This window comes from Lagenorhynchus albirostris, chromosome 16, assembly GCF_949774975.1.
Source record: "Lagenorhynchus albirostris chromosome 16, mLagAlb1.1, whole genome shotgun sequence".
In the NCBI taxonomy this organism is placed as follows: Eukaryota; Metazoa; Chordata; class Mammalia; order Artiodactyla; family Delphinidae; genus Lagenorhynchus; species Lagenorhynchus albirostris.
In genome coordinates this window covers 54152002-54178345 of record NC_083110.1, presented here as the reverse complement: position 1 = coordinate 54178345, position 26344 = coordinate 54152002, and the positions used below count along the sequence as shown (strand labels likewise).

At 52.3% G+C, this 26344-nt stretch overlaps 1 protein-coding gene across 3 annotated transcripts in view; it reads right to left on the bottom strand.

Moving 5' to 3' along the window:
- Positions 1–1053: 1053 nt before the first annotated feature.
- UBTD1 (ubiquitin domain containing 1) overlaps positions 1054–26344 on the bottom strand; it is a 52415-nt gene continuing 27124 nt past the window's right edge. For 2 of the 3 annotated variants that reach the window (XM_060126462.1, XM_060126460.1), the window contains 3 exons: positions 6858–6966; positions 3532–3759; positions 1054–2159 (listed from right to left, as the gene is read on the bottom strand). In XM_060126462.1, the coding sequence (XP_059982445.1) occupies positions 1774–2159; positions 3532–3706 (561 nt within the window). In that variant the 5' untranslated portion in view covers positions 3707–3759; positions 6858–6966 and the 3' untranslated portion in view covers positions 1054–1773. The remainder of the gene's footprint in view (positions 2160–3531; positions 3760–6857; positions 6967–26344) is intronic. The other variant, XM_060126461.1, reaches the window with a different exon arrangement.

Here is a 26344-nt window from a genome sequence, read left to right as displayed (position 1 = left end):
CGGGTCCCACAGCGCCCCCTAGTGAAGCACCGCAGCATTTGGCTGCAAGTCCACTTGTCCCTGACAGACCTCACCCATCAGTCTGTCGCAGGGGGCCTCTGTGGGACTTACACGGTCTTGCTTCAAGGAGCCACTGGAAGGGCTGGAACGCAGCGCCAAGCCCTGCTGACGAAGACACCAGCTCTGACTGATCATCCTTCCCTCCCCGGTTTCCCAGTCAGGCCAACCTGACCGGTGCTCACTGAGAAAGAAAAATACTATCAACTGGAGAAGAAGCAGACCTGTACTGCTCAGTTCCGCACCTGGAACTGTGGGAGTGAGGCCTGGGTCACCACGACCCAGGTTGAACCTGCCAGTGAACCACAGACACCACAGCCCTGTGGTTCTGTGACACTCACGTGGCCTGCCCTCAGCTGAACCACCTTATCTAAGGTCCCCCTCTCTGCTTACGTGCACATTTTCCCCTAAGGAAGCACAAGACCCGGCTCCTTCTTCCCTCTGGTTCCCTTGCTGGCAAGCCGACACAGGCTCATCATCAAAATTTACCAGAGATTTTGCTTTCACGTCGCCAAGGGTGCACGCAGCATCTGCAGGACGTCCACACACATCTCAGTCCTGAGGGCCTGGCTCAGGGGGCTGGAGTCTGAAGCCAGCACCCTCGTGCTGCAGGAGCAGAGCAGCAGGTAACTAACGCCGCCTTCCTGAGGTGCTGCCTTCGCTTTCAAAGCGAGTTCACACCTGTTATCCCATGTAATCCTGCCAGCAGCTGAGAGGGGAGGCAGGGCAGGCGGCATCACCTCCACTTTAAAGACAAGCAACGCGGGTTCGGAGGTTAAGAGGCTTTTCCGGAGGACCCACGAGAACACAGGCCTGCATACTGGCAGTTCACGGCTCGCTCCACCGTACTCTCTGCGGTGGAGAGCACGGAGCAGTAGCTGCTCTACCCGGAGCAGCTGGGGAGGCCGTGCACCCACCTGCTCCCGCCCCAGAACTGGCTCCAGGGCTCCAGAGAGCTACAGGAGAACCCAAAGCCAAAGCCAGGCAAGAGAGAAGGAAGGAGCAAAAGGCTTTATTGATAAATATGCAGACATGTCTGCACACAGGGACCTGCTGCGGGGCCGTGAGCGGGCTGCAGACCCCCCACTGCCGGGGTTACAGCCAAGAGATGGCCCTGTGCAGGCCTCTGCCATGACAGCCCAGCCATCGGCCACCACCTCATCTCTGCCAGCTGTGCTGGGGGCTGGGAGAGGCAGAGGCCGGCCTCAGGCTCCCCACCCCCGGGGCTCACGAGTGGTCCCCTCCCCTCTAGGGGGCTGGCACTGGGCCCAGGGCAGAGTCAGGGGGTAGGGGCAAGGGAGGGAGACAGCAGCTGCTTCAGACCCTGAGCAGAAAACCGGAGTGAGCACAGCCGGCAGCACCAGATGACAGATCTGGGCTCCAGGGGCCTCCGGGCTGGCCCTCGTGGCTTGAACCTGCCGCGGGGGAGAGGCAGGGTGGAGGGCCCTGGTTTGCCTTTTCTCTGACAAGGTTGGCAAGGCCTGTGTGTGGCAGCACACTGTTTCCTGGGTGCTGGGCACTGGTGGCCCACGGAGTCCCTGGGAAGCAGGGTCCCCTCAGGGCTCGCCCGGCAGCCATACACGGGAGGCTCCCCTGGAGAAAAGAACGGCTCTCAAAGGCAGCGGCAGGGTGGGGGTGCCTAGTGCTCCAGCCGGGAGGCCTCTCAGCCCTGCAGAGGCCTTCCCTGGTCTCTCTGCCCAGGGGTCCGTGGGATCCTCAGTCCTGGGGCGGCGGGGGCTGGTTAATGATGACCTGGATGACAAAATCTTTCTGGATCTTGGTTTCCTGGAGCCGCGTGCGATCTGTGAGCAGCTTTCCAGAGAAGAACCATCGCTGCCAGGATGGCTCGATGCCCTCCTGGGCGTGCAGCTGCCTCTTGAGCTGCCCCACCGTGTCAGGCAGGCTGGCGCTGAGCCTCACGTCCTTGCCCGTGGAGAGGCGTACCTTCAGCGGGAACTCTCGGCGCACGCTGGGGGTGGGCTCGGGGGGCTCCAGGTTCTCCTCCTCAGTGTGCTCCAGAAGCAGGTTCACGGGTGGCGACAGGCAGTAGATGGGCAGCTGGTAGCGATTGCCCAGCTCATCGTAGCATTCACAGAGGGTGCCTGTGGGAAAGGCAGGGTGGTCAGAGTCGGCTTGGGGACCAACTGATATGGATTAACTTGTGTCCCCTCCACCGATTTCATGTATTGAAGCCCTAACCCCACCCCCACAGTGTCACTGTATTTGGAGATAGGGGCCTATATGGGAGTAATTAAGGTTAAATGAGGTCATATAGGTGGGGCCCTGATCCAGTAAGGGTTAGTGCCCTTACAAGAAGACCAGAAAGCTCAAGCTCTCTCTCTTCTCCCACAATGAGGACATAGAGAGCAGGTGGCCATCTACAAGCCAGGAAGAGAGCTCTCACCAAAAACCAAATCAGCTGCCACCTTGATCTTGCGCTTCTCGGACTCCAGAACTAAATTTCTGTTGTTTAATAAGCTACCCAGTCTGCAGTATTTTGCTATAGCAGCCTGAGCAGACTGATACACCTGTCATGGTCATCCCACAGTCCTCAAACCCACCCTACAGGCAGGTCTTCCTGGGACAGCTGGTGGGAGCTCAAGGTAGAGGCAGGAAGATCTGGGCTGACATTCTGGCTCCACCAGGTACTGGCTCATTCAACCCTAGAAAATTACTTAACTTTTCATTTGTTCATTCAACAACTCCTTCCTGAGCATATGTGCTGGGTGCTGGGGTTACAAGGATGAATGAAATAGCATAGGCCCTGCTGTTCATGACTTATACCCAGTGGGCCTCAATCTTCTTACTTGTACAATGTGTTACATATAGTAATATATTGATATTTACTGTATCTTGAGCACGAGCTAAGTGCTGGGACTGGACTAAATGATGTTATGTGTATCTTGTTGAATCCTAACAGCCATCCTATGAGGTTGGTATCACCACTTTATAATTGTTTAGTCACTGAGGCTTTAAATTCAAGAAGCTCACGGTCACATAGCTAGGAAAGAGACACTTGGTTAAAACCCAGTCTCTGACTCTATAGAGTTTCCATTGTTGCCCTCTGCTTTACATAGTCCCAGGGGCCATTATGAAATTAAATGAGATAATGCAGCAGAAGCTTCTAGCTCGGTGCCCAGCACATAATAATACTCAACAGAAGGTTGTTACCTGAGATGTGCTGGGATCTCAAAGGGCCCTGAGCAATCTTTAGCTTGCTCTCATCACACCGCCTTGAGGTTTGCTGGTGTCTTTCCACGCCCTCGTTAGGCAGGTGGGGACTGTGTCTCATTTTTCTTGGTGTCCCACTCCTGGACCATGTTCATGAGGGCTGCTTGAATGAACAAGCGACTAGCCACACCTGCCACCCACCAGCCTGGATGGGAGCTCCTGACATGGGGCTGGCCACTGGCTCTCCTCCACCCTGACGGCCCCCTCACTCCGGTGGGGAAAGCCCCCGCCCTGCCTGCTCACCATGTGGCAAGGTGATGCTGGCTCCGTCCAGGATGGCCTGAGCCAGCTCGTGGTCGTTGGCCTCGGCTGCATAGGCGGCAGCCTTGAGGGCATCCCAGATCTCCTTGCGGCCCTCGAAGGCGGGCGCTGTGTCCCAGAATTCATCCCTCTTGCTCCGCAGCTGCCCATCGGTCATTGGGTAGTCGCTCTTCCACTTCAGCCTCTCCTTCTTCAGGGGCTCGTTGCGTCCTGGGCAGGACAGAAGGGAGAAGCTCAGCATCTAGAAAGCCAGAGCTGTGGTCCACCCTCTCCCAGCCCTGCCTCCCTGGCCCTCACTGCAGTGGCTCCTGAACGTTCGGGTCTCCGTGCCCTTTCCTGGAGTCAGGGAAGAGTCTGGAAACTGCACACACCCAATCTGGGGGTGTAAACCACTTCTGTTAGCAGACGCAGCATGTACTGCCTTTGTTGTTGTTGCTGCTGCTGTTGAAGTCTTAATTTTACTGTCTTTCTTTGATAATAAAGTAGGACGTGTTCAGTACTTTTAAAATCTGTAAAGAATGTAAAAAATTTTTAATCTGAAAAAGATAACTGCCACGGTTTACGGAGCCAGCTTGTGCCGGATCACAGGCTGACACTGTAGCCTCAAAATGCCCCGGCAGACGGGGAAACTGAGACCCAAAGAGCTCGTCATTGGTCTAAAGCCACACAGGTACCAATTTAATACCAGGCTTCCGGACTCAGAAGGCCACCCTCTGACCACTGTCTGTACCGTGCTGCCACTGGGGAAAACTTACTTAAGAATTCCACCATTCAGAAGTAACTACTGCTGACACTTAGACATATTTCCTTCCAGCTTTCTTTCCCCCATTTTTCTCAGTAGAGTTGGGCTCGTATCATACAATTTATTTTAAAAATATTCCTTGTTATAAAGAGGATTTAAAATGTTTTCATGCCAATATACAACTTTCTGTTTATTTCACACTTATATTACTGTCCATGTATATTCCCATGACTAAAAATTATAAACGTTTTTAATGTCTTGTTATTAATGTTCCACTATAAAGTTACAAAGAATGTTTTTAGAACCATAACCAACTAACCAAAAAATCCCTGCAGCCTCTGAAGAAGAAAACAATTCTGTTAAATGTCATCATTCTTGTTACCCAGCTCCAAGACAACTCCAGACCTCAGTCAAGATTGAGGGAAGAAGCATCTCTCAAAGGCTTTCGGAAGCTCAGTCACCTCAAAGCTGAAGGCAGAATGAGCCACAGGAGTGAGGTCTAGAGTACTTGGCTCCCGCTATAACTCAGATCCTGGGTGAGATGCGGAACTAAGGCTGAGGACTGCCCCCACGGGCTGGGGCAGGAGTGGCGGCTCCTCAGGGGAAGAGAAGGACATTCACTGTCTACCAACTGTGTGAAAGAAAACTGTGTAAGCACTTTACTTATATATATATCATCCCATTTCACCCTTCCAATGGCTTTAGGTGGTAGGTGTTATTATTACTACTTCACAGATGATGGGACAGGCAGAGAGATTAAATGACTCGCCCGAGGTCACACAGTAAGTGACAGAGTGAGAGTTCCACCTCAGGTCAGACTGAATCCACAAACGGCCCTCCTGTGGGTTTGCTGCTACCAGTGCAGACAGAAAACTCTCAAGCCAGACATTTAATCTGAAGTGTTCCTAGGTTAGCCGAAGGAAATGCAAATCCTCTTTGTAGGAAAATAACTTCAAACCAGGCCTCAAAGAATTCCTGAGATGAAGTTCCGAGAAAAACAAATAACAAGGTCATAGTTTTTTTGTTTTTGTTTCTGTTTTTTAATCACAGCATACAAAGAAACAAGACAATATGAGTCTGAGCCAGCAAAAACAACAGGCAATAGAATCAGACTCACAAAGACTTCAGATATGGAATTCATCAGACACAGATTACAAAAGAACTGAGTTTAAGAAAGGAAAGCCTTCACAATATGAAGAGGGTATGGGAAAAACACCCACATAACTGTCATCAGAAGTATTCTGTGTGAGCAGTAGAGGAGAAACACTAGAGATTTTTCTTTATAATGGGCTACTGATAAATGATGTTGGGACTACAGGTTCTCCATATAGAAAAACATGCAACAGGAGTCCTACCTCATGCCAGCCACAAAAATCAAAACCAGGTGACTCGGGACTTCCGTGGTGGCGCAGTGGTTAAGAATCCGCCTGCCAATGCAGGGGACATGGGTTTGAGCCCTGGTCCGGGAAGATCCCACATGCTGCAGAGCAACTAAGCCCGTGCGCCACAACTACTGAGCCTGTGCTCTAGAGTCCACGAGCCACAACTACTGAGCCCACGTGCTGCAACTCCTGAAGCCCACGTGCCTAGAGCCCGTGCTCTGCAACAAGAGAAGCCACTGCAATGAGAAGCCTGCAGCCCCAGTTCACCGCAACCAGAGAAAGCCCGCACGCGGCAATGAAGACCCAACACAGCCAAAAATAAATTAAAAGAAAAAAAAGCCAGATGGCTCAAAGGTTTAAGTGTGAACGACAGAAAGGAGGCAGAAGGCAGCACAGAAAATGACAGTATTGTCCATGTGCTTTTTTGAAAAGGTTTGGCCTGGAGGTGTTTCTGCCTGGATCAATCAAGTAGCTCTGCATCATGATTTCTGACCCCCTTTCTCTTTGGTCCTTTAGCATTGATGACTCACTGACAAGAGCTTTGATCCATCAGGACTCACAGGCATTATGCAGTGACACCCTCGGGACCTCTGGGGTGCAGCATTTCTGCCTCTCCACTCAAGGACCCAGACGTCAGGGCTTTTTAACTTCTTGAGCTGTTTTCTAAAGTTTTCCTTTCTCCTTCCTCTTTGCCAGATGTCAGTTCTTACTGGTCTCCATCTAACTGCAGCTCCTATTGGGTAGAGGTCAGGCCCAGCTAATGGGCCACTCCTAATCTGCTGAGAGTTGAGAAAGCTTTGTCAGCACTGTCAAAATTGAGAGCATATGGCTCTAGGAAAGAGGATTCCTAAAGAAGAAAGAGACTAGGCTTCGGGACATGTGTTCTTCCTGCTCAGATGCCCCACCACCCCCTTACTTAAATGGTCAGGTTTTGGTTCTGTCCCTGACAATCAAGGTTGCTGGACTGGAGACCTCAGGACACCTGACATGTAACTGTGTATGAATGCATCTCACTCTTTAATATGAACACAGCCCCATGGTGTCACCTTTCAAAGCTGTCACCTCAGGAGGCCCCCAGTACCTGAGGGATGCTTTGCTCGAATACCTGGCCTTCAGAGTCCCCTCCCCTCCACACGGAGAACAGCATGCTTTCCTGTCTGCGCTGTCAGAGACACACTTCTCACCCCAGGATGGACACGATGCCGGTGAGCCTCCCCAAGTATTAACCGCATCTCCATCACCCAAGACACAAGGGCTTAAAATTTCTTCGCCCTGCACGCTGGTCCTTTCAGGCTGAAAATATGAGAAAATATTAGAATGGGGTGAGGGTGGGGGTGGGAAGGGGGAGGGTTGATGTAAGAAAAGGGCAGCAGAAGCCCAGATGTCTCAGCTGTCACTGCACCTCTTTGCCAGCAGGGGGCAGGCGCAGCACCTCGGGCCAGGGGCTGGCTCCCTTCACAGTGAGTCAAACACAGCACAAAAATATGCAGCAAAGTTCCCCAGGCCCAAGGCAAGCATGCATAAGAGACATGCCAAAATGTCCAGATCCCTACACACTAATGCTGACAATTTTAGGCACAAATACAGACAAAACAGAAAAGGAAGTTTTTACTCCAAACATTAAAAAAAGCAAATTGATGATGAGTATTTTAAATTTCATTTACTTAAAAGAAAATGATGTTTTATAGTTAGTTGAGTCAAAAAATATTGGGCAGTGGAAGGGGTGTACACACTTTCATATGCTGTACAAATTGCTACAAACTTTCTGGAGGGTATTTGCTATGATACCAAAAAGCTTAAAAGTGTGCATCCCTTTGGCTCACTGATTCGGCTTCTAAGAAAGTATTCTAAGAAAATAATCACAAGCGTGTGGGGAAAGTTCATCTACAAAGCTATTTAGCTCAGCCCGGTTTTCTAGAAATAAATTAAACGCACAGGAGAAAGGCTACATTAACATCTGTGCATCCCTAGCAGCCATTCTGTAATGGGGCAGAAGGAGGCTGAGTAACACGGGGAAATGTGCATTATACAGTGAAAAAAAAGGGTTAGAGAACAGCCAGTGCACTGTGCTCCAGTTTTTATTTCTAAAAACGTATGTAGGGCTTCCCTGGTGGCGCAGTGGTTGAGAGTCCGCCTGCCGATGCAGGGGACACAGGTTCGTGCCCCGGCCCGGGAGGATCCCACATGCCGCGGAGCGGCTGGGCCCATGAGCCATGGCCACTGAGCCTGCGCGTCCGGAGCCTGTGCTCCACAACGGGAGAGGCCACAACAGTGAGAGGCCCGCATACCACACACACACAAAAAAACACATATGTAATATTATATATATTAAAAAGACTGGAAGGATTTACACCAAAATGTTAACAGTGGTTATATCTGATTGACAGTTACCAATGATTTTATTTTGCTTTTATTTTCCAAGATTCCAACAATAAGCATTAATTACTTTAGTAATAAGAATAATATAATGAAAGTTGCTGACAAGTAAAAAGGGTACATAAAGTTCTGAGGAGCAGCCACAGAAAAGGAGGAAGAGTTTGGGGAGCTGAGAGGTGGGGTTTGAGGGTGGTGGTGAACTGAGAGCCCAAGGCCCACAGCCTCTAGGATTTCAGTTGCTGGCAGCTCTGGGTGACTCTGTTCAGGGCCAGGCAGGCTCTGTTGGTTTCAGCAGCAACAGCAGCAGCAGCATCTAGTGGCCTCTACTTATGTCTCCACCTGTCCTAGATAAGCTCCAGGTCAAAAACAGAGTAACAGAAATGGTCCTTATCCCCAGTGAAGTTGATGAAAGAGAGATTTAAAAACAAAATAAAAGATCAAAGTACACACCTGTATGGGGAGGGACAAAACGCCCATGACAATCATGGGTCTCTATGATTGTGGTGGGAAGGGAACTGAGCAGAGAATGTATGTTTCTGAGTAGACGCAAAAGCTGGGGTGTTGAGGGTTGCCTGAAATACCACTTGTGTTAGGACCTGCTGAGGTGCTGGTTAAAAAGGCAGCTTCGGACTTCCCTGGTGGCGCAGTGGTTAAGGATCCGCCTGCCAATGCAGGGGAAATGGGTTCGATCCCTGGTCCAGGAAGATCCCACGTTCCGCGGAGCAACTAAGCCCGTGCGCCACAACTACTGAGCCTGTGCTCTAGAGCCCACGAGCCACAACTACTGAGCCCACGCGCTGCAACTACTGAAGCCCGCACGCTCTAGGGCCCGTGTGCCGCAACTACTGAGCCCGCGTGCCACAACTACTGAAGCCCATGCGCCTACAGCCCGTGCTCTGCAACAAGAGATGCCACCGCAGTGAGAAGCCCGTGTACCACAATGAAGAGTAGCCGCCGCTTGCTGCAACTAGAGAAAGCCTGCGTGCAGCAACAAAGACCCAATGCAGCCAAAAAAAAAAACCCAAAAAACAAAAACAGAAAGGCAGCTTCCCAGGGCCCACCTCAGACCCACTGAGCCAGAGTTGCAGGGCTAGGCTGGAGTAGGTACTCGGTTCTGATTGAAGAACGCCACTTGTGAGCACAGCAAAACAAAGTGGAAATGGCCCGCTCATCCATATGTTAACATCAGCTAGTTCAGTGGATCGCCTCCAAAGTTGCTGCTGAGAGCAGATTCAGAGGGTAAAGGGGGAAGAGAGCGAGAGGGCACGATGTCTGGGTTGGGGGAGGATAATGATGGTGGACGCTGTGGTTTGGCCTGGATAATGAATGGTGTCTGGCAATACCACCCCCAAGGGACGGTGGTGAAAGGAGAGTGAGAGAGAGAACACTAAAGATCCTTTCCAATTTACATAGAGCTGGAGTGCATCTATGCGCATGTGTGCGTATGTGTGTGATTCACACTGCTTAACTCAGAATAACTACACAAGAGGGGATTCTCAAGAACCCACGGAAGGACAGCGGGCCTGGCTGCTTCCCTCTGAATATTCCTGGCCCAGTGCAGGTTCTCAGCAAGTGTCTGCTGAGTTGAAAATGGAACTGACAAATGCACAGTGAACGGTGTGGGAGCATGGTGGAGGAATCACAGCTGAGAGCAGCAGTGGGCAGGCAGGGGAAGTGGGAGAAGGGGCTGCCGTGAGGGAAAAGTCAGGCAGTCCCTTTGCTTGTTGATCTCAGACCCCAAGAGATCCTTACTGTGGCCTCGGGGACTGGCATACCTGAGTCACTGGGACGTGACACCAAGTCTGAGACCAGCCAAGGGAACCGGAGATTTCCCAGGAGAGTCAGTCCACCCAAGCCAGGAGACGGCCCTATTTATACCTGTGGCAATCCCCAAGCTCTATTTCCACACTCGGTTACCAAGCTGCATACCCAGGTCCCTGCTCCAGGGATGGGGCCAGCCATGTTCTCCCCAGAAGTACTGATTATGTGACAAGCCTGGGCTTGCTCTGGCTGGTGGGAGAGATGAGGCTTCAGGCAGAAGAAGGGACAAGAGCCTCCCCATCCCAACAGCCTGGGCTGCAATGGCCCTTTGACCAGGATGCAGACTCCAATCTCTCCTCCCCTCCCCTTCCGCCCTGGCAGTCACAGCTGGGCTGCAGGGGGCTGGAGAGATGTGGCTGAAGTATGGCACCTGGCAGAGGGGATAAGAGATTCAAGAGAACAGCAGGCCCAGAAAAGGATCAGCCCAGCCAAGGAGGGAGCAGGCAGGGGAAGCAGAGCGCAGGTAATCCCTTCAGGAAGCACAGTATTTATAGTTAGACTTAGCCCAGGATGACCCTCAGAGCCTGGGTAACCTTCAAAAGGAAAGTGCTAGCCCAGCTCTGCTCAGCTGGGGCCTCCCCACCTGGCCTCTTTACAGCCTGGGTCCATCTTCCCCATTCATTCCCTCGGGCCCAGCTCTAGGGTTCAGGGAGGGAAAGGGGTGGAGCCAGTTGCTAAGTGACAGCCCAGGTTTCCTAAACTGCATCCCTTCCTAGGGCACGTTGGGTCCCGGGGGTCCTGGGCAGGGTTGAAGGACTCGAGGCTCCTCTGGGAGCCCTGAACTCAGCTCTGTGATGGCGCCCAGCCTGGGGCAACTGCAGCTCCCTGAAATGGCCCAGTTTGTCCCCCTGAGGCTGGGACCACCTCCAGTTCATCACTCGCCTCCTGGGGACAGGCCCCCGTCTGGCACACAGCGGGTCTCAACCACTGTTTGCCCAATGAGTGCGTGAATAAAGTGAACGAGCCATCTGGGAAAAGTGGGAGGAGCTGGAGAGGGCAGAGGCCAGATCAGAGACGGGGAGCAGAAGAAATCTGCTGGAAGAAATCCCAGCAACGGAGAGAGGCAAAAGACAGGGGGTGGCAGAAGTGGCAGTCCAGGAGGGACAAAACCAGTTCCGGAGGTGTACAGTGAGGAAACCCGCCGGAGAATGAGGGCCTGGGTGTCAGAGACCACGCCCAGTGAGGGCCTGGAAGCTTCGTGGCAACGGGAGAGACGAAAGTGCAGCCAAGAAAACTAACCCGACCCAGAGCCCCCCTGCTTGGGCGGCTGTGAGCGTGGACAAGGGGGCACACAGAACCGTGGAGACAGTGTGCGCTTTCACTGTGCTTGCACACAACGCACACATTTACTGGGGCGGACTCAGCGGAGCAGGCCTTTTATCTGCTCTCTGCTCGGTGCCCCCAGCCCAGGGCCCCCGGCTGAGAGGCCAGGCAGGGCTAAAGGTGGCATCCCAGGCTGGGCTCTGACCAACTCTCCCGCTCCTCCAAGCTGACTTCCCCCAGCTGTTCCCCTGTCCATTTCCTGAGGGAAAACTGGAAAACTGGCCTTTCTGATCTCTACAAACAGAACCCCCAAATCCCCAGGGCCTACTCTGGGATCCAGCCTGCTATACAATCAACAGCTCCTTTTCTGGGGCTGGCTGGGAAAGAATGATGTATTTCATAAGCTGAGTTATAAAACGTCAGGTGTTTAGGAAATGACAGTGATTCTTCTTGTTTTAAGTTCACATGAATTAAAAACAAAAACAAAAACCCAGCCTGTTCCTTTCCTGTAGTGAATATATTCCCATCTTCTTCATGTGCTGATTTTTGTTCCCAGGTGTAACAAAGTCCCGGCCTGAATGTGAACAGTTCCAGGGCTACCAGCTCTAGAAAGAACCTAGATTACAGATAACCATGACTTGAGACACATTAGCATAGGCTCTCTCTCCAATCTGGCTACTTACTTATGCATGGGCTTCAGAGATGGATGGGGTTGGGGTGGGGGCTGCTTTGGCTACTGACCACCTGTGTGAGTGCAGGGGCCCAACCTATCATTCCAAGCCTCAGTGCTCCCATCTGTACAGAGGACGTGACTCCCACCTCATGGGACTGCTGTAAGGATTACAGAGACCACCCTGCCCAGTACTTAAAAGACGGTAGCTATTTTAATTAGTGAGCAAGCCGAGTCAGTCGTGCTCATTATCATTACGCAATTAACAGAATGAAAGGTTACCATCTTCTTCTCCTTTTCCATAAAGTTGCTGTGATTTTGAAAACTGTGAAAACCCCTGCTGTAGTGAACTCTTGGTCTCTACCTCCCCCAGTGCGGTAGGATGCAGGGGTTAAATGAGGTTAAGTTTGACAGGGACAAAAGAGTGGGCTTGATGGTTGCCCGCTTCCCTGTTCGGCTGCACAGCGTAGGGTCAGCACTTTTCCCGGGGCAGAAGAGTGAGGATGGCGGCTAATAAGTAAAACAGGAACTCCCCAGAGGTCGCTAGAAAGGTCTCCGGTATCTGGCCAGCTCCCCTTGCTACCTCAGGACTCTAGGGAGGAGAGACAGGTCATCTCTACCACTGCTTTCTACAGCCCTGCTGTCAAGGAGGGTCCCCGCAGGGAGGATCCAGACCAGCACCAGCTTGGCAGCCAGGTGCCTAGAGGCCTGACTTCTGACACCCAAGACTCTGTCCCCCTAGGTGTCAAGCGCCATCTGTGCTTCACTCAGACATGCGCCACTCCATCAGGGCAGGTCCCCCAGAGCATGGCAGAATCCTGAAGCCAGGAGTGACCTTAAGGTCATCTACTCTAGCCCCTTCATTTTAACAGATGAGGAAACCGAGGCTCTGAGAAGTGATGTGACCTGTCCCAAAACCCACAGCTTTTGCCCGTGTGTGTGTCGGGGTGGGGGGATGGTAAATTGTTTCTCTCAAACCACTCCACTGCCAGTGAAAGCTCAATTATAACTAGAACATTAAAACGATAGGCCTTTGACCCAAAGATGAAAACTCCAACAGGAAAAGCAGTAAGCAGAACACGCTTCAGGAGCAAGAGTGGAAGAGTTACGAGTCAGTCTGTTCCCACTAGGAAAGAACGAAACCTAAGAGCGGACTCCAGGGCCTGACTGTGCACCCAGGTCTCCTGTGGGCTAGAGAGAAACACAGACTCAGGCACTAGCCCAAGACTCTACTTCCGCATGGCTGGTATGGGGCTCAGTGATGGAGACCAACCTCCCACCCGTATGACTCTCCCGCGGGGGGCAAGTCAGCCTCTGTGGGCACTTCTGGAGACACTCACTATGCCAGGAGGAAACCCATCCCATTGCTGGATGGATCAAATGGTTAGAAAGTTAAGTGTTATAGTCACCCTTCACTGAGCACTAACTATGTAGCAGGCAGTAGGACCGAGAAACACAGAGACCGAAGGTCCAGATTTTGGAGTCAGACAGACCAGGGTTTTAACATCAGCCCCATCATAAATTAGCTAAGTGACTTTGGGTAAATGTCTTAAGCTTTCTAGTCTCCTCTTCTGAGAAGCAGGGAGTTAGTAACGGCCCACTTCTTAGGGAGGTTGGGAGGATTGAAAATCTACACATATATATTACATTAGCTAATAGGATCAAGAAGACGATATATAATAAATCAACTCACCTAACACCCCACACCCCAGGTGCAGTCTCCCTAGCCCTTCAGGTTGTTTCCTCAACCGGAAGACACACACACACACCCCAGCACCGTACTTGCTACAGAGGAGGCACTATCATTGTCACTGAAATTGTTTTTGCCATTATTAAGATTATTATTTTGACCTGGAATCCACTGGCTCTGCTCTCTGGAATGACACAGAACAAGTCACCATGACTGTCACTGTGCCATTTTGCTCTTCTCCAGACTGAAGATCCCTGTTCCCTCTACTGTTACTCCAGCTTCTCTACCATCCCGTCCACCCTCCTCTCAACTACCCAACTCACCTAACAGCCCACGTGAGATCTGCCCAGCACCAAGCCTCCCTGGGCTCTCGCTTCCTCTGCCTGAGTGCCAGCCCCTCTGCCTCCACCGCAAACACAACAGCGAGTCTGCCCAGCACTGCTGGGGCTAGAAAAGACCCCACAACCCTTCCCCCGGCTGTGCCTCTATACTCTCTCTGGCCTGGTGTCAGTTTACAGTCCACACCCTGTCTTTCCTTCCGGCCTGTCTTAAGTGGGTGAACTTGGAGTGAGAAGGCCTGAGTCTGTTTCCATCGCGGCCTGTGCCAGGTGACCTGGGGCACGGCCCTTCACTCTCCAAACACATCTGCCCAATTCTGTGTACCTCAGAGACGCTGAAATGCTCCAGGGAGCTTCTGTGAGAAGGGCCTTGGTCAAGTGTGAGGTGTACACAGAGGTCTGACATCCCTGAGATCTGGAACCCCACCTTTTTTAGGCTCACCCACGTCTTCACATGCCACAGCTCAGAGCCTGCAACATTCTGTTTGTGGATCAACAGAGAACTCCTCGTCTGAGCACGTTCGTTCTCCTCCAAAGCCAGGCTCGGGCCTTGCAGGCAGCTGGCTGTGCCTGACTCATTCTTTCCCCTTCTTCCTCTACAGCCCGTGAATCACTGGCCCTGTCAGGCCAGCATCCTCCTTGTTTCCTTCCCATGCTTTGCCTGGTCCTGACCTCCATCCATCAGAATGCAGGCCAGAAGCGTCTTCCCTCCGGGACCCACATGTACCTCACCCCTGGCCCCATGGGGTGTGACTGTCCCACACCGCCCTGAGTCACATGCTGACATGTGTGCGTGTCCCCTGCATATTGCGCTGTCCCTTCAACTTGACCATCAGCTCCTGGAGGGCAGGCTCTCGAGAGGCAATACAGGCATCAAAAACACAGCTGCCTGGGACCCAGCCCCAGGGATTCTGATTTAATTGCTCTGGGGTATGGCCTGAGCATCAGAGGGGTTTAAAAGCTCTCCAGATGATTCTAATATGTGGCCAGGACTGACAAGCACTGATGTGGAACTAGGCTGGCTGCTTTGACTGTTTAATGAGGCCTCTGAGAGAGTCTGGCATGGGGGTACTCAGGGAGAACCCTGACAGTCCATCTGGACAGTCCTCTCAAGGCTCGCAGCCAGGCTGGTCATAAGGCAAGGAGTGGATAGCTCAGGGGACCCTGTGCCTTGGGAAACCCGGCTGCAATATCCAGAGGACACGGGGCTAGGGCCCTCTTTGCAGATAGGAGTGGGTAAGCCAAAACGAGAGGCCAAGAGCAGGGCTTTGGAGTCAGACAGCCCTGGACTAGCTACCTCACCCTCCTTACTAACAAGGAGGGCCCCTTCTCTCGCCACTCTACTCAGCCCGGGGCCTGCTCCCTCGAGCCTGTGCGGCCAGCACCCAGATACCCTTTTCTGTAGGGACACAGGCTGAGCCACAGACTTTTGGAGAGAAAATATGTAGCTCCAAGGCATTGGGGGACAGTGGAGAGCAGAGGGAGGGAGGTCCTCTTTCCTAACAAAACCCCCACCCTCTCCCCAGCTGCTCTGGGCAAGGAGAAGGGAAAAACCTGACTCATCAGTGCTGTGTGACTCATAGGCCAACAAAACTTACTTGCCAGACCGGCAGGGAGGAGAGCCTACTGCTCCCACCACAACCGGGGGCCGTGGGCAGGTAAAGCCCATCCCTCCATCCCTGCCCACCACCAGCTGCCAGGCCTGAGTGGCGGCCTGGCAGGAGTGTCTTGCTCAGCTTGGCCCCCTGACAGCCACACCCTCCCGTGGCTGGTTCAGTAACTTACCAGCAAGGGGTGGTGCGGGGCTGGGAAGGGGAGAGGACTCAGAAGGTCTGGAACATAGAGAGGTGGCTTAGGGATCAGAGAGGACCTGGGTCTGACTCTCATGTCCACCCCCTCACAGGTGTGAGCCCAGGCAGCTGAGCCTCTGGACTTCAGTTTCCACATCCTTAAAATGGGAGCAATGATATCCACCTTAAAGAACTAGTGTAAGGATTAAACAAGGTACTGGCGCTTCCCTGGTGGCGCAGTGGTTAAGAATCCGCCTGCCAATGCAGGGGACACGGATTTGAGCCCTGGTCTGGGAAGATCCCACATGCTGCGGAACAGCTAAGCCCGTGCGTCACAACTACTGAGCCTGTGCTCTAGAGCCTGCGAGCCACAACTACAGAAGCCTGCACGCCTAGAGCCCGTGCTCCGCAACGAGAAGCCACCGCAATGAGAAGCCCACACACCGCAACGAAGAGTAGCCCCCACTCGCCGCAACTAGAGAAAGCCCATGCGTAGCAACGAAGACCCAATGCAGCCAAAAAAATAAATAAATAAAATAAAATAAATAAATTAAAAAAAAAAAACAAGGTACTGTGTGTAGTCTAGTATTGTGTGAGGCACCAAGTAGGGGCTCAAAAACGGTAGTGATTATTATTAGTCATGTAAGTACTAGACTTAGGATTATAGAGAGATTTTTTTACATCATTTCACTTAATCCTTACAACAACCCTGTATGGCAAATAATGTTACTCCCATCTTACAGATGAGGACGCTGAGGTTCAGGAACCCTGGAACAGTGGCAGGAATCCAGTGAGTGGTTTCAGATCCTCTCACTCTCAGCCCTCTCAGTGCTTGTCCCAGACCCTGTCCGGCATGCCATCTCCCCAGGGCAGTGAGAAGAACGCCCTGGCTGGGGCTGGGAGGGGGGTGGGAGAGGAGGTGACCCCCCCTCCCCTCCGACACACATAATTTTTTTTGGACATCTTTATTGGAGTATAATTGCTTTACAATGGTGTGTTAGTTTCTGCTTTATGACACACGCAGTTGGCAGGCACAGAAGCAGCTCCGCCTCTAGCCCAAAAGGGGAGGCCTAGCGGGAGGCACCACTGACCAGTCCTGTGTGTAGTGCAGCATTGCTGTCAGTCCTGCCCTGCCTCTCACTCAGCCTGGCTTGACTCTAACCCACGTGGTGCCTCTGGAAATTCACTCAGTGACGCCTATGTGTGTGTTGGCCTCCATGCCAGGTGATGAGCTCTTCAAGGCAGCACCTAGTCTCGTTAGTATAGGCACCTGAATGCCTAGCCCCTAGCCTGGGGCCAGCTAAGCAGCTCAGTCCGGCTGCCAAAAGCCTCAGACTCCAGGCCTGAGATGGAACCCTGGCTCTGCCACTTACTTGTATGACTTGGGCATGTTATTTAACCATTGAGAATCTCAGTTTCCTCATCTGGAAAATGGGAACAACAACTGTCACTACCTTACAGGGTTACGATGAGCACTATGGTAAATACCAGGACATTAATAATCATGGCTAACATGTATTAAGTTCTTATCATATGTCAGGCACTGTTCTAAGCCCTTTACATGTATTAAGCCACCTAATCCAAAGGTCACACAGCTAGGTGGCGGGCTGGCTCTGAAACCCCCATGAGATACGGCCTCTTGGACTTCCCTAGTGGTCCGGTGGTTAAGACTCTTTACTCCCAGCGCAGGGGGCCTGGGTTGGATCCCTGGTCAGGGAACTACGTTCCGGCATGCCGCAACTAAGACCTGGTGCAGCCAAATAAATAAATGTTAAAAAAAAAAAAGATACGGCCTCTGCTGAGCGTCAAGTGCTCGGTAGGTCATGAATGCTCATCACACGGGAGCTAGTTTAGCAAATGCTTGGAAAGCATTTCTGAGCCGAATCAATGAATGGACCTCCTTGGGTCTAATTTCCTTTCCACCAGCAAGCATTTACCACTGAGTCCTATTTTGTGTACAGGCGAACTGGGTTATTTGAAGTTTCTGTGAAATATAAAGCAAAAAAAGAAAAACAAGTTTTTTAAAAAGCAAGGCCTCCTCACCCCTCTCAGGAGGGTAATGGGATCCAGATTGCTGGAGCGAGAGGCAGGGATCCCAACCCGGGAAGTTCCCCAGGTCCCTCCCCCTTCCTCAGAGAACATTCCAGATGGAAGGCGCCAGCCCTCAGGAGGAAAGGGGACATAAAGGCCCAAAGGTGCTGGCTGTGGTGGCCCCCCAGGGTGCCTCTGAGGAAGGGTCTCTGGGCACCCAGGCACCTCGTGCTGTTTGTTTTGGCAACGCCTGAGGAGGTGGTGGGCTGGGAGGGCAGGGAGCTCACAGGGGCTGAGCGGCCTCCAGGAGTGGGCCTGGCGTCTGTATGGAGCGCAGGGCCCCGTCCTGCTACCAGCCAGGCCGCAAGGGCAGGCCCTCAAGCTAAACAAGGAGAGGTCTCCCCAGCCAGCCCCAGGGCAGCTCTTCTCTAAGCATCAAAACCCTTGTTTCAGAGAAAAGTGGGAACGGTTTTCAGAGAAGCCCACTTATCATGGGAGGCAGGTAAAGTGGACCCGATCAGGGAAGGCGGGGAGAACACGGACACAACACACTGCTCACCCCTCCAGACACCTCCCCAGTGGCCCCCAGAAACCCCAGACTCCTGAGGCACAAGTCAGCTTCAGCTCCCACCCACACTGCCCACCGGGCCTCTCGGGGACACACCCCTTCTTCACCTCCAGGGCAGCTCCTGACTCAGCTCTGAAGGCTGCACACTTCAGCCCCAGGACCACCTGGTTCATTCAGCCCCTGTGACCTGGGGCAGGTCATCTCCCTGCAGGCCCTCTTCTGGGCCCCCATCTGGTAAATGAGGCAGTTGGACTAACAGATCCAGGGCCCCTCCTGGCTCTAAGACTCAACTCAAATCTCCTTGTGGAGAGACCTGTGCGGGGCCAGTGAGGGGCACAAAGACAACTAAAGCAAGATCTCTTCCTTCAAAAACTCAGGGGTCCCGCCCAAAACCACAAGGCAAACCATACGTGTGATCTTGCATGCACTCAAAGAGCTACGACATTCTGTGCACAAAAATGCTGCAAGACTGACAAGAGAGAGAGACTCTCAGACACCCATGGGATCCCTGCTGAAGTGGAAATGGCTCGGATCTCACACAGCCATCCACCAGCACCAGGCACTGTGCAACCCAGGAGAACATGACACGTCCCAACCAGATAAGCTTCTAACGTCACCTGGGCCGGGGCTGAATCGCGCAAGTGATGCATGGTGCTGCTTTCTGGTTTTGTGATACGTTATGTTCATGCTCCCTATTCTGAAAATACTTGAATGCATAATTTAGGAAACCCTTGTAGTATGTTACTCTGCAGCACATTTTAAAAAAATAAACAAATGCATAATAAGTAAATGATATGCCCCCCACACAAGCAGGCAAACTGCCGCGTGCTAGAGCAGAGGTACCTGGAAAGCATATCGGGAACCACACCCTGACAACCAGGCCTCGTCTACGCACCTGTCAAAGGGGTGGGCAGGAGCTGGGTTAGAGCATCTCCACAGCCGGCAGCTTCCACCTACGACCCTGGGTGACAAGGACTCTGGAAATAAGCAGGCTCCAGTGGGCTAGGGGGGCAGGCTAGAGGAAGCCTCCCCCTCGCGCTCACATTTCAGACTTCCCATTTCTCCTTCCCCAGCACAGTGACCCACTCTGGCCTCTGCTGCTGCTAGAGGAAGAGGCAGCTTCCGAACTCTGGGCCTCAGTTTCCCCCTGGGGTTATGGGGGTGGCAGGGGAGGGGAAGCGTCCCTGATGGAGGATCCAGATGCAAGAGGCCCAGTCACATGTAGAGCCTCCAGGCTGGCTGGAGGTCGTCAGCCCCTGCTCATGCTCTCTCTCTCTCTCCTGCCCCCTGATGCTGCCGGCCTTGGCCTGGGAGCAGCCTTGCTGGCCCACACCCAAGTTCACAGGACCCTACCACCCCACCCCCAAAGTAACCCAATTCTTCTCGGTCAAATGACAGCTGGAGGTGGGGCTAGGGAGCCCTAAGGCGGGAGAGGGCTACGGTTACTGGCTCCCAGGGTGCTGACGCCCAGACAAAAGGGTCATGGCCTAGATTCATTTCAACACAATTCTGAACACCCACTGTGTTCAAGATCTTACCAGGCACTCAAGGGGCCTGAGACTGTGAGGATGTCATTTTAATTACCTTAAGGTTTAAACAGCACCTGCTCAGAGAGGCTTTCCCTGCTGACCTAACTAAGGTGGGCTCCCCTGTTCCCCATCCCAGCCCCTTTCCTTCTAAGTAGTGTCGATCCCAATTCTGCTGTGGTTAGTTTACTCATTTTTCTGTCTGTCTCCCCATCAGAATGCCAGCGGCTCATAGGAAGGGCCCTGGTCTCTCCTTCACAGTGGCACCTGGCACCCTACACATAGTAGGTCCTTAGTATTAGCTGAATGAATGAATGGATGAATGGACAAATGAATGAATGACTACACCACCAGACAAGCCAGAAGTGACATAAAAAAGATTCAGAAGGCTGTGGGGAAACAAATGAGGGAGTGAGCACATCTGTGAGGCTCCATGGAGGAGGTATAACATTGTGAACTTGGCCTTGAAGTGGGTGACAGAGGAGGCGTTCCAGGTGCAAAGTACAGAAGCAGCAAAGGCCTGGAGTCAGGCTGGCACAGTGAGTGCCGGGCAGCAAGATGGGCTGAAGTTTGATGAGTCCGCCCGGGCCCTGATGGGTGCCCTTTCTCCGGCCCACTGGCCTCCTACTCAACATTGCTCTTCACTCTTCGTTGACAAGGTCAGGACTATAGAAATATCTGAACAAAAGTCTGCAGTGTGGTGAGCAGGGGTCATTTCTAAATCAAACTCTCGCTGTGGCATCCAGGCTGTGCACCGCTTTCTTCTTTTCTAGTGTCCATCCCTCGTTGACTGGCTCTGGTTCTACACAGCTATGCCACCACTGGGGGACGGCGGGGCCACTCCCAACCTGGTCATGACAAAGACCTTTTATTACCCTCCCCCCACAAGTCTCGAAAGAACTTCTCTCCAACTACATTTAGATTATAATTTTTCTAACGGAAACACTAAGACATCAGTCAACTAAAGCTTCTCATCAGCATATGGAAACTAGTGGCTCACGGAGATCATAGAATTCCAGCCCAGAAAAGATGCTTTGGTCAATTCTGGAAGGTTGTGATGCTTCTGTGACTCAAGTTCTTGAGGTCAGGAGATGGGGGAAGAACAAAGGAGGTGAGAGACATGGTCAGAAGGAGGAGGAATGGGCAGAAAACCCCAGAGGTCCCACTTCTAGATCCAGGTGGGATCTCCCCACTGCCCACACGCTCCTCTTCAAGGGAAGAGGAGTCTGGGGTGCAAGCGGGGAAGGGGAGGTTGGCAAACGAAATTCTAGCCAATCAAAGGCTTTCACCACAGAGCTATAGATCCTGACTTGGTGCAAAGTGGGGAGGGTGGGGGGAGGGAGCAAGGAGGACTGTGAGCTCGACGCCATTTTTCTGGGTAGAGGTCTAGGGTTGGAGTAACTGCCACAGGTAGGTGGTGGCCCTTGGAGGCTGTGTGCTTCCCAAGAAAACAGGCAGCTCCAAATGAGCCCGAGTTTATAAAGACAGTGTTAGCATCAGCGAGCAAAAAAATCTGGGGGATACACACCAGTCTTTCCACTGGAGGGGTGTAGTAATGGGCCTTTAACTTTCTAGAATATATATTTGTATATGGATTGACTTCTTAAAAAAATAAGGTCTCGTGTGTGTGTGTGTGTGTGTGTGTGTGTGTGTGTGTGTGTGTGTGTGTGTGTGTGTGTGTGTGTGTGTGTGTGTGTGTTAAGCTTTGGTTTAAGTGTGGTTTGGTAGAAAACTTTATAAGCCTTACAGGGAAAGGCAATAAAAGATGCTTGTCATGACAAGGTGGAAACAACTCAGTCAGGACTTTGGGTGTCTTCTGCCCACAAGGCACCTCTAAGGAAAGATTCTTCCTCGCTGTCCTGGATCTGATAAAACTCCCATTTAAGCCACTCTGTAGGAGTTGCGCTGCAAACAAACTGTAAGGGCAGGGCTGGGCCTTAACCATCTCTGGAGCTCCAGGGCTCAGGCCAGTGCCTGGCACACAATCGGTGCTCAATAAAGGCTGAGAGAAGGATCGAGGGAGAGGATCACACGGTGGGGTGGTGAGAGCCCAGGTCTCCTGGGCAGAGATGAGGGTGAGAGTGGGAAAGGGGACAACGGAGGGGAAAACACCTGACCTCCTGGTGGAGCCGCCCTCAGGCCTTCGTCTCCGGGAAAGGCAGCCGGCTGTGTGGCTAGGAAAGATGCAGCTGGCCCTGCCTGCGGGGTTTCCCAGAGTAGAAGGCTGCAGGGCCCGGCCCGTCTCGGGCAGCTCGGCCGTGGCCCACATCACCTGCCCTCCCTGAGACAGTCTGACGAGGACTGAAGATCTGTGTCAAGCAAGAGCTGAGTCAGACTTGAGGGGACAGGTCAGGCCTCATCCTCTCAGGTGTGCTCCACCGGCCCAACGCCAGGCAGGAGCAGCCTCTTCATCCTCCCCTCAATCCAGCTCTGGGGCAGAGGAGAAAGGCAGGCTCCCAGGGTGCTGAAACCCAGAAGAAGCAAGGCCCTAGGAAGGCCCCCTGGCAGACAGGATGCAGCTGGCAGCTGTGTGCTAGGAGACCACCTGTTTTGCCCCAAGCCTCCTCCCCGCAGTGGACTGTGCAGACAGGCTCTGGCAGTGGGGAGAAGGAGGCGGCAAACCCCGGGCAGCAGGAGGTATCTGTTTTCAGCACAGCCACTAAAGGGACAGGGAGGGAGCCCTGTGGGCTGGGCTCTCGGCTGCTGGAAAAGGCATCCTCTCAGTTTCAACTCAGTTGGGGTCAAGAACTGCTGAGGCCGGCAGCCCTGCACGGGGGGGATGCTATTTACTTGCGTGTGAGCACCCTGTCGCCGTGGCGACCCTGAGACGCACCAGGCAGGAGCCAGCCACAAGGCCAGGAGCAGAGCCCTCCCTGCTGTAGCCCTGGCCTTGACTTTTCCAGGTAGGAAAGCAGGTTCGAAGCACTCCTCCACCTTCGCTGGACCCGACCACGGCCTGTGTGGACCGCAAAGATTCATGAGACTTCATCCTGCCTCAGGAGGGCCCAAGACACGCCCAGAAACAAGAACACAAAATCAGAAAGTGACAAAGGCCATAAGAAGCATGAACAAGGACCATCGGGGCTTTAAAGGAAAGAAAGAGCTCACCTTGATGGCGGACATAAAGGGAAAGACTCAAAAAGGCTGCTGGGAGGAAGACGGCATTAGATAACAAGCAAACACGCCCCACCCCTACCCTGTGGATAATCCCAGCTGCCTGGTTAGCTCCAGAGCCAAGAGACTACAAACCAAGAGCCCCTTGGTTCAGGGGTGCTCCCTCCAGTGGGCTGCTTTCCTCAAGCCAGTCAGTCCCCTGCTACCTGCTCCCCAACTGTCCCACTTTTGTAACCCTCAGTGTCCCACTTGGCTGCCCCTGCCCTTCCTCATACCTATCAGGTGGCTCTCTACCCAGCCCCCAGTACCACAGTGAACCTACTGGTCTTGGCCCTCAGATCCGGGCCCCACCCCCATCCCATCCCAGCTCAGCTTTTCTGTTCTGGACCCGTTTGGAGACTACCCTGGGGTGGCAAATTCTTACCAAATTCCCACCACATTCCTCACCTGGAGACCTGGAATGACAAGGCAGCCTGCTTCGGACCTAGGAATCATCTACGGCAGTTTCCAAGGTCCCCGGTCACTGGGCAGTTTCTCGGAGCACCAGGATGCTGGAGCTCAGAAAGCGTAAAGGGTCGGGTTCTAGACCCAGTGCCGGAATCAGTCACAGGACCCAGTGAAAGGCTGTGGCCCAGGGCTGACCCCAGGACCTGCCATGCCAAGCACAATCAGGACTCCTGTCTGACTGCCCTTCTTTTCATTTTTTTGTGTTGTTTAAAAGGTGACATATACTAAATAGAGAAAAAGTACACAATAAAACACAAAAAGAAAAAAAATTAAAGTCACCCAAATCCTGACACCCAGCAATAAGCAGCAATAACATGCTGAGCAATTGTCTTTCTGTTCCTCTCAATGCACGCATGTGTTGCTGGGATCACATAGTGTGTACAATCCAAACTCCCACCATTAGTATGTCCTCAATCCTGCTTTTATTTTAATCTGCTAAGCCAGTGATTTGCAGCCCTTGCTGCTCATCAGATTCGCCTGTGGAAGCTCTGTAAAAATGCAGATGCCCAGGTTGTACCCCGAAAGGTCAACTCAGGAAATAAAGGAAATCCAGAATAAATAAGACACTTCCAAAAAATCCTGTTGTTTTCTGTCTCACATAGAATCATTCAATAAATATTTACTGGGTACTTACTACATGTTTAGCACTGTACAGGATGTACTTTTTCATAACAAAAAGCTTACATCATTCTCCATTCATTGATTCACTCATTCAAGAAAATGTATTGAGCTTCTCCTATGTACCAGACCCCATGCTGGGGAACAGAGACACAAAGCCAACAAGACAGGCTCTCAAGGTCAGAGCTGGTAAGGGATACAGACACATAAGGAGATAGTAGAAAACAACGTACAAACACAAGGACTGCGATCACACAGGACCACGGGAACACAGGAGACGGGGTCTCACTCAGTCTATGAGAGGTCCTGAAGTCGGCTCTGAGTCTAGGGATGAGCAGGGGTTAGCCAGGTGGTGGAAAGAAGGGGAGCAAGGGCCTGGAGGTGAGCAGGGGAAGCACAAGCAGTGCTGCCAGAGTGTGACGTGCAAGGCAGGAGGCGGCTGGAAACTAAGCCAAAGCAGAGGTGAGAGCAGGCTATGGAAGGTGTGAGGCCAGTGTGGACACTACCCCCAAGAGCTGGAAGAACCCAGAAAAGATGCTGCAGAAGAAGGACATGCATTTTTTTTTAATAAATTTATTTATTTTTTATTTATTTATTTTTGGCTGTGTTGGGTCTTCATTGCTGCGCATGGGCTTTCTCTAGTTGCAGTGAGCGGGGGCTACTCTTCATTGCAGTGCGCGGGCTTCTCGTTGCGGTGGCTTCTCTTGTTGCGGAGCACGGGCTCTGGGCGCGCGGGCTTTGGTAGTTCTGGCGCACAGGCTTCAGTAGTTGTGGCTCGTGGGCTCTAGAGCGCAGGCTCAGTAGCTGTGGCACATGGGCTTAGTTGCTCCACGGCATGTGGGATCTTCCCGGACCAGGGCTCGAACCCAAAGGACACGCATTTTTTTTTTTAATTTTATTTATTTATTTTTGGCTGTGTTGGGTCTTCGTTTCTGTGTGTGGGCTTTCTTCTAGTTGCGGCGAGCGGGGGCCACTCTTCATCGCCGTGCGCGGGCCTCTCACTGTTGCAGCCTCTCTTGCTGCGGAGCAAAAGTTCCAGACGCACAGGCTCAGTAGTTGTGGCTCACAGGCCTAGTTGCTCCGCGGCATGTGGGATATTCCCAAACCAGGGCTCGAACCCGTGTCCCCTGTATTTGCAGGCACATTCTCAACCACTGTGCCACCAGGGAAGCCCAGGACACGCATTTTTGATCATTCATTCTGGAATCCATGCATAGGGTGGGTTTGAGGGGACTAGACTGGCAGCAGGAAGACCAGTAAGGAGGCCGCTGCATTAGCTCAGGAGAGAAAACAAGGACCCGGACTCCAACTGTATTGAGTGCCTATTATGTGGCAGGCAGAGTTTTAGTGGGATGGAGATGAGAGGTACTTGAGTCACACATTTAGATAATTTCTAATTTTTTACACTGGGACGAAAGTCTTCATACATAAAGCTTTGCACATACTTTGGCTTACTTTCCTATGACAGAGTCCTCGTTGAATTTCTAGGTTAAAGGTATCTTTAACAATATCTTTAAGATACTTGGTTACCTTTTGCCAAACTGCTTTCCAGAAAGACTGTATCAATTTTCACTTTCACCAGTGAAGTGCACAAGAGTGGCTGTTAGACCTTCTTTGGCCTCCAAAAAGAAAAGCATAGGTCAGCTTACATCCACCCCACTGCTAGGAATGAAGACTTGCCAGAGACTGAATCTCTGCTCGGCCCCAAACAAAATGACTGTGCCCACGAAAAGGTTTCCAGGCTGCACAAACGGAGCACTAGGCTGAAGGGTATACTGCTGTGGAGCTGGGGTAGGACCAGGGAAGGGGCACTTTCTCCCTGCTCCAACCCATCTTCCTGCTGCCAATAACCTTCCCTACAGTGATTGTGTCACTCCCCTGCTCAAAAAGTTTCCGTGGCTTCCCACTGCCTACAAAATAAAAGCCCAACCCTTTGGCATAGAAATCAAGGTTTTTGGGCTTCCCTGGTGGCGCAGTGGTTGAGAGTCCGCCTGCCGATGCAGGGGACGCGGGTTTGTGCCCCGGTCCGAGAAGATCCCACATGCTGCGGAGCGGCTGGGCCCGTGAGCCGTGGCCGCTGAGCTTGCGCGTCCGGAGCCTGTGCTCCGCAACGGGAGAGGCCACAACAGTGAGAGGCCCACGTACCGCAAAAAAAAAAAAAAAAAAGAAATCAAGGTTTTCCAAGAATATGATCTTCAACACACATTTCTATTCATTCATTTATTCATTCAACAAACATCTGAGTACCTGCTATTTGCCAGGTACTGTACAAAACAAAATCCTTGCTCTCATGGAACTTTAATGGGAGAGACAGATGATGCACAGGTCAATATAGATGTGCCAGGTATTTATATGTGTT